Genomic DNA, 7,924 nt, shown 5'->3' on the forward strand with positions numbered 1-7,924 from the left:
AATTTAAAAAACTAAATATTAATACTGTGTAAAATCAAAATTTTGTTTATGGATTTCATATATTTTTTTCTCACTTTTTTTCTCTATAACTAAACATGAAAATATGGATTCCTTAATATTTTTCTTTTCTTTTCCCAACGTTTTTTAAATTCCAAATGGAGCTCAAGTAAAAATAAATTTTTTCTATATTTTCTTTTTAATTTTTATTTTACAGCATGAAATCCTTGATCCAAAACCTCATTTTTTCAATCTAAAATTTAAAATTTTACAGAAGGTTCCTTTACATTTTTTCTTTTTTGTTTTTTGGGCTCAAAATCTAAAGGGAGGGATTTTTTTTTTATAAAATGAATTGGGCATTCATGCCTCCCTTAAACCGCAGTGTGACTCTAGCAAATCCCCTCAATGGGCCCGCCTTCTTCATTTCCCCACCGCGAAGTCCAAATTTCCGAACAAGTACGAAAATGGAGGACGAAATTCGAAAACACAAAACTCCCCGCCCCCGCTAACGCACAAACGGATCTCCTCCGCCCATTTTCCCCATCCCTTAAAATCGACGGCTCACATCTACAATCCGCGCCAAACCAAATCCACCAATCACGTTTCGCACATCAACCTATATATTACCACACATCAAGCATTTGTTCCACATCCGGCATCAAATAGTCAATTTGCTTACTATCTTCGTCTCGCCTCTCTCTAGATTTCCCTGCTTCTCACTGTTAAGATAAGAAGAAATGGCGCCCAAGGCAGAGAAGAAGCCAGCGGAGAAGAAGCCGGCAACGGAGGAGAAGAAGGCGGACAAGGCTCCGGCGGAGAAGAAGCCTAGGGCAGAGAAGAAGCTCCCCAAGGAGGGATCCTCGGACAAGAAGAAGAAGAGGTCGAAGAAGAGTGTGGAGACCTACAAGATATACATCTTCAAGGTGCTGAAGCAGGTGCATCCTGACATTGGTATCTCCAGCAAGGCCATGGGCATCATGAACAGCTTCATCAATGACATCTTTGAGAAGCTTGCTCAGGAATCCTCCAGGCTCGCCAGGTATAACAAGAAGCCCACAATTACTTCCCGGGAGATTCAGACCGCCGTGAGGCTGGTGTTGCCCGGGGAGCTTGCCAAGCACGCCGTCTCCGAGGGGACCAAAGCTGTTACGAAATTCACTAGTTCTTAGGCGTTGGATGGTGTTCTGTTTTTTTGTGATTTCTGGGACCGCGATGATGAACTGTTCTTATTTGACACTGTTCTTGTGTCTAATTTTGTGGTTCACAGATGTAAAGCCTTGTCTTTTGTTGTATTCAGCTGGTTCTTTTTTGTAATGTCTCGATTTGAATTAATGTGTCTTCTTCCTCCGAAGTCACCTCTAAATATCAATGCTTTCCCTGAACCTTCTTCCAGCCTCAATGCATGATTCTATGTTGGCATAAATGGGTGAAAAAATAATTTCCCATTTCAGAGAAATTCGATCGTATCATAGAATTAGTTCATTTAAAATTATATTATCATTTACTCGAATGATATTTTAAACACTTATGGGTAAGAAATGCATCCAATCTACGACTCGTCCTATACTTTTTATATGTTCTAGACACTCGTCAATCGTGTGAAACAATTTATATTGCCTATGCTAATAGTATACATTTCCTGGTCATCTCCTTGGCTCTGTGATGAACTCAATCAATTTTGGCATGTACATAATCAACGAACACAAAGTTCTTTTGCAGTTCACGCAAGGCATAGGCCAAACCAGCACTTGCAAGTGCAAATCCTCCCAAAATTACCCGCAACTGTATATCAGAAGGGATGCCCACTGTTGCACAGAACACAACGGTTGCACCCATCAGGACCTTCTGCAATGTCTGAAATGCTTCATTAGCTACTTTACATGATGAACATTTCAGAGTGTGCTGCTCGAATCTATCCAGCATCTGCAATTTGAAATGTGAAAAAGGAATCATTAGGTGCATCAATCCATTTTTTGCAGGTGTCTATTCAGGCTTTGAAGAGTTAAAAAGGGTCCAATTTCCATGGAGGCGAAAACCCTGTCCATGAATGAGCTTTCATATACCTGACGTTTTGACAAAACGGCTGAAGGCAGAGGTTGTTGGTTGACGCTGCCAAACCAGTCGGGTTGGCTGTTGCCATGCCGCCTTAGCCAATTTCTAAATGCTAAGACAAAGCGATCTGCCTGTGTGGGTGTAAATGTGAGTATTGTATACTGCTTGTTAATATCAGCAGAACCCTCCACTGATTTTGAGAGGAAGATCTTCTCTTGGCCCTGTAGGACAATCATGTCTCCATCATATACCTTGTTTGAAGTCCAATGCTCGTGCCACCTAGGAACCACCTGACAGAACCACGAGTAAGATAAGAAGAGGGCTCACCATAAAGAAAAAATAGGTACACAGTAACATAAGTAAATTTCTGGTAGCAATTTAAGACGCTTCAGTTCTCAAGCAGATTGTATTGTCTGTTGATTCTGAGAAAAATAAACAATTTTCTGAAAAGCAATTTGTTGCAAAATGGGGGAAATGACCAAACACAATCACACTTCATTTATATGCTTACAAGCTCAAATCAAAGTTCTTCACAGTTCACCTTTCAAAAATCATATAACAGAATGGTACAAAATCAACTCTTGCAATCACAAGCAAACAGATCTGCATAAAAACATAGATCTGAGGACTAATCGCCATATATTGTTACAAAATGTTGTTGGCCATGTCCTTAACCTCAAGTAAAATAAAACCAACAAAGCCATTGTCATACAGCGTGATAATTTATGCCCGCGATATTAATCCAAATAAATCCTTTCTGGCCATTTTGAAGGTTTTCTATGGAACCTTTTAAAAGAAGAGAGTTCCTCTCATTTCCTCAACCCAAGTAACAATATTAACTACCCAAGTAAACAATTATTAAGGCTACAATTTACTCCTGCTGCAGTTCTTGGGGGCATGGTTTGGATGTAGTTGGAACTTCTAGCTCTCTTGCATGAAATGGCTGTTCTCCAAAAACTGGAACCTGCATATTATGCTTGGCAAACCTACGCAGGAGAGTCCATATGTGACACAACATAACCAAGGAACATTATTGATATATTAATGATTTGAACCTATGCCACGGGCGAAAATTTTACACCTTATGAAGGGTCGTGCGACACTTGTTAAACACATGTTGCTTACAGAAGGTGCTTTAGTTAGTACAGCACGGCCTTCCACAATATGTGAAATATTCGGCCTGTGACAATTTGGGATCTTAGTATCTTACACCAACTATTAATGAGAATCTTGGTAGCTCGGCTTGGTAAGGGCTTGTGAGCTCGTTCATTTGCATAATAAACAAGCTTGAGCCACTATATTAAAGTTCGAGTTCGGTTAAAAGTTTAACGAACAAGCTTGAGCAAGGCAAAGTTTGGCTTGGCTTGCCTCATTTGCAGCACTAGATTATGATGTTAGGAACTCGACACCCTTGAACAAGTTCTCCATAGGAAGCAATCAATTGATAGTGGCATGCATTATGTATGTGCAATTTACTGAAGTACAATCTAGTTTTGTACAAGGGATCATAAAAAGATGGACCAAGCATCATTTACAAGTTCTTATTGTATCCCTCAAGCTCCAGATTACAGATTCCATGGGGTAAACATTGCAATGGCTATCGTACTAGCCAAGAAAAAGAGGTTTAAAAAAATTTTAAATCTGAAAAAAAAAATAAAAAAAAAAATACAAGGCATAATATCAAAACTGCCAAGTTATATCAACCTCTATAACTGCAACATTATCTAGTATCTACCAATGATCCTCCCTTCCCTTCCCTTCTCTTTGATGGCCACATACAAACACAAAGCTAATAAGTCTTTTTTCTAAAAAAATAAATAAAACAAATCTAGTCTATTGGAAATTTTCATTCATAATCATGTCCAACCTTCCCTAGAGATTGTTGTGATCATTAGGATCCATAGTGAGTCTGAGGGCCTTCTCAGTTTTGATGGGCAGAATGGAGGTTTTCTCTGGTGAATAGTGACTCTTACCAACGACGAAGATATTTAATATGTATGACATGAGAAGGTCACCAACAATTTATTGTAAGTTACTACAGTTAATGTTCTATGCCACAAAATCTACCCTGTTTAGATGACACACATGTCCTAAGACAACAATTGTCAACAATTTAAGTCATAAAAGCATAAGTTAAACAAGCACAGCAATTTGATTGATTGATCCACAATACTGGTTTATTTATACAAAATTAAATTGCAGCCCTATCATCACAAATGAGAATTTACCTGCCACCAGGCAGGTCCTGGCATTGTGAACTGGAAAAAGTTTCGAGCACTACAAACAATTGAGCGGGTCTTCCCAGGTGCCATTGGCACATTAAAGGAACAGATCCATATTTTCCATTGTTGATCGCCAACTATAGGGAGCTTTGTGTCTATCTCTATTCTGTCAAAATGAAAGAAGCATGGTAAACAATATGCGGATTAAGGATCTCATCAAACTTCTCATAATGATAAAATTAAATGCAGGGGCAAAGAAAATTATTCAATTATGTTTAAGTTGTAAACTAAACAAAATCTGCAATAGATTATGGTGATTAAAAAAACTAAGGCTCTCTGTTTCTAGGAGGTACTATCATCCATCTAGACTATAGCACCAGAAGAGTTTCAGCTTTCAGTAGTAAAAACATAAGAAAAAATGCTATTAGCTTTAACTAAAAGCATTTAAAATTAATTTGATCCACTGGAAATATAAGATATAATGCTATTAGCTTTAACTCAAGGCATTTAAAATTAATTTCATCCACTGGATGAACTTTCCATTGATCAATGTGTAAGGCACCTGCATCAAAGTTGGGACAATCCTTCAAGTGATTGATGCAACTCATATAAACATTACTTTGAAATAGACGTCTCCATTTATAGACTTGAGGCAATATCATCCAGAACTGCATTGAGGTAAATCTAGACAACTCTCAACATTGACAAAAAACTGAAGCTTATTCTAAGTTAAAACTACTTAAACATCTTCAACAATTATAATCCTATTGTAAGCATAAATATGCAACCTTGTCAAATAAATCCAATCATAATAGCATGTTCTGCAAAGTTTATTGGTAATATGGGAGAACTGAACTTACTTATTAATATAATAACAAGGTGCAACAAATTCAGCACTAATTTGTGGGTTCCCGTCATTGGATCCAGCAAAGCCCCAAGGGCCACTAGACTCTAATTTAAATGGCAAAGGCTTGGCTCTATCCCTCCTCCCTGTAACCTGTGGAATGATTCCCCTCAATAAGCAATACAATAATTCTTTTAGCATGCATAGCGTCTAAAAGCCTATGAGAGCCAAACCAAAACTAACAGATCTACATGTCTTAAGGAAAAGTTATGTTTGATGATAAACTTTTCCACTAACAAAAATAAAAATGCAACCCGGTGCACAAAGCTTCTGCATATGCGGGGTCTGGGGAAGGGGAGGACCATGATGAGTCTATGGTACGCAGCCTTCCCTTGCAATTTTTACAAGAGGCTGCTTCCACGCCAACAACTTACCATTCTGCTTGCAAGAGAACAAGAGAACAGAGAATGAAAGACAACAGCAAGGCAAGCGTAACACCCTTTCAGCAGAGTTCATTTTCAATTTTTGGACAAGAAAAGAAAACCTTCAATTTTAAGAAACCCTCCACCCATAAACAAGTGGGTTAGTTAACAGTTGATCTTGTTTGAGAATAAGGTTTCACAATTTTGGTTTTAGTAAGGTTACACACTGAGACCTTTCCTCCATCCATTAGTGTTCAACTGTCTAATTTGAAACTATATTGGGGCCGTTTCATTGTTTTAACCAATAAATTATATTTCTCAGTCTCTTGTTTGTGTGTACGCAAGATTCCCAAGTATATATCAAGGCAACCTTGTTGTCAACCAAAAAAAAAATTAATCTCTTTAAATATTATATCAATGCCCATTCCATTATTTTCTATATCTGATCAAAGGGGCATGATTTCAATTTGAAAAAAAAGATAAAAAAAAGGTTCTGTGAAAAGAACAAAGCCCCTGGCACAAACAGGTGGTCTTTAACTCTTAAGTGGAACCACTAACTTTTAAATTTCACTAGAAGTTTGCAGATACACCAAGCCAGACCACTCAAACACATATTTAGTTTTACTTTCAGAGCCAAAATCTTAAACAAGTTTAGATTGAAGCATATATGATATACCTTATGATGCGCAAAGTCTATGTGGGAAGGATCAGAAACATTCTCCATGAGGGTATCATAACCATAATACAGATCACGCTGAATCGTCACGGTTGAAAACTCGGGGTTCTCAAAGTCATCAGGCAGCCTAATCAATTCCCATAATAAATACCACATGCATTAAAATACTCAGCACATAACAATTCTTTAGTTCATGGAGATGTTAGTAGAATAATATATAAAAAATAGATAAAATTAATTATGCAGTTAATGATCAAAGAATCAATTCATTATACATATAAAGAATTAACATAACAGAGACATTAGTGGGATTTACTTACATGGGAGGCTTGGTGGCCCGAGCTCGTTCCAAACCATTCTCATCCGGCCAAACAAAAAGCAGACCTTGAGACACCATTGTGGGGAGCTTCGTTGCACAAGCTCTTGGAGACCCAACGGCACGGGCCTCAGGTCCTTCAGGTGCAGCCTGAGGGATCCGAACGCACGATCCGCACTGATCGAACGACCACCCATGATACGAGCACTGCAAATGACCCTCCTCATCAATCCGGCCTTCCTACAAAACCAAAGAAGATCGAATCCGTCACCTCCACAAAAGCCCTAATTCTCAATTTGTTTCAAGAAAATGGAAATCTAATCAAGATTCAGAGCAGGGCTTCTGCACAAGAAAGAAGCAAGGGATGGAAGAAGAGGAACAATACAGAAAGAGGGGCGAGGCGGTGGGGGCACTTGTCGTCGAAGGCGACCCATTGGGCGGTGGATTTATCAAACCAGAGAACGAGGTCGCGACCTAGAAGCTGAAAGGGAGTAGGGAGGCGAGGGTCGAGGTCTTCGAGCAGGGACACAGGGTACCAGTGATCTCGCCATGTGAACTTGGACGACGAGGTATCTTCGCCGGTGTCATCTTCGACATCGGCAACTTGGTGGTCCTGTTCGCGGGCGGTAGAGGGTTGGGTCGGAGGAGCGGCAACTCGCAGAGGAGAGAAAATTGCTCTTCTTCCGATGGCAGTTGGGGAGGTAGGCTGTATGGGTCTAGAGACTGGGAATGGAAGGTTTCGGAGAGGAGTAGTACAAGTAGCAGTGCAAAGAAACATAGCCATTTGTTACTGCAGTTCCCTTCTTTCTTCAATCTTCAGTTGTGAGAAGGGAATATAGGGGGGGGAGAGAGAGAGAGAGAGAAAGACAGACAGACAGAGAGAGTTTGCATTGCGTGCGAGAGTTGGTGAAAGAGATTGGAACGCTGGGGTCTGGAACCATCGCAGACCAGAGAGGCGAGGGCCGAGGCGACGGGAGAAGTGGTGAACGCCGGTGGGTCGGGCAGAACGGGAGAGAAAACCAATAGTATCGTGCCACGTTACGGTGAGAGGATCCGATTGTCTTTTGGTTGGGCTGTCGGAGGGTATAATTGTCAGTCGAAAAGAAAAGAGTAGGAGTTCGCGGACGTGGGTGAGGTGGGTCAACAAGGGATAGAAACTATTGAAGAAAAGTAAAATAAAATAAAATAAATAAATAAATAAATAAATAAATAGTGAGACTGAATTTATGTGATTCGGTTTATATTTTCTTCACGAGCGAATGATATCAGTAATTCACTATATTAAGAGGAATTATAACATGTATTAGGATTTGTACAAATTTCCCACTATCTGATCTTATAAAATATCTCACTCTTTCTCTTCCTTCTTTCTTTTCTTAGTTTCTGCGTGTTTTT

At 39.4% G+C, this 7,924-nt stretch overlaps 2 protein-coding genes across 2 annotated transcripts; one reads left to right on the plus strand and one right to left on the minus strand.

The window, feature by feature from the left end:
• Positions 1–456: 456 nt before the first annotated feature.
• LOC131149516 (probable histone H2B.3) lies at positions 457–1,379 on the plus strand. The gene has a single exon (XM_058100028.1). It carries the CDS (start codon positions 735–737, stop codon positions 1,164–1,166), a length of 432 nt encoding a protein of 143 aa, XP_057956011.1. The 5' UTR covers positions 457–734; the 3' UTR covers positions 1,167–1,379.
• Positions 1,380–1,475: 96 nt separating this feature from the next.
• Positions 1,476–7,603, minus strand: LOC131149515 (pheophorbide a oxygenase, chloroplastic). The gene is made up of 7 exons (XM_058100027.1): positions 6,915–7,603; positions 6,534–6,769; positions 6,214–6,340; positions 5,132–5,268; positions 4,278–4,437; positions 2,061–2,339; positions 1,476–1,920 (listed from the first exon to the last, which is right to left on the minus strand). The coding sequence occupies exons 1-7, from the start codon at positions 7,311–7,313 to the stop codon at positions 1,666–1,668; spliced, it is 1,593 nt and encodes a 530-aa protein (XP_057956010.1). The 5' UTR covers positions 7,314–7,603; the 3' UTR covers positions 1,476–1,665.
• Between the last annotated feature and the right edge of the window lie 321 nt (positions 7,604–7,924).

This window comes from Malania oleifera, chromosome 2 (genome assembly GCF_029873635.1).
Source record: "Malania oleifera isolate guangnan ecotype guangnan chromosome 2, ASM2987363v1, whole genome shotgun sequence".
Classification (NCBI taxonomy): Eukaryota; Viridiplantae; Streptophyta; class Magnoliopsida; order Santalales; family Ximeniaceae; genus Malania; species Malania oleifera.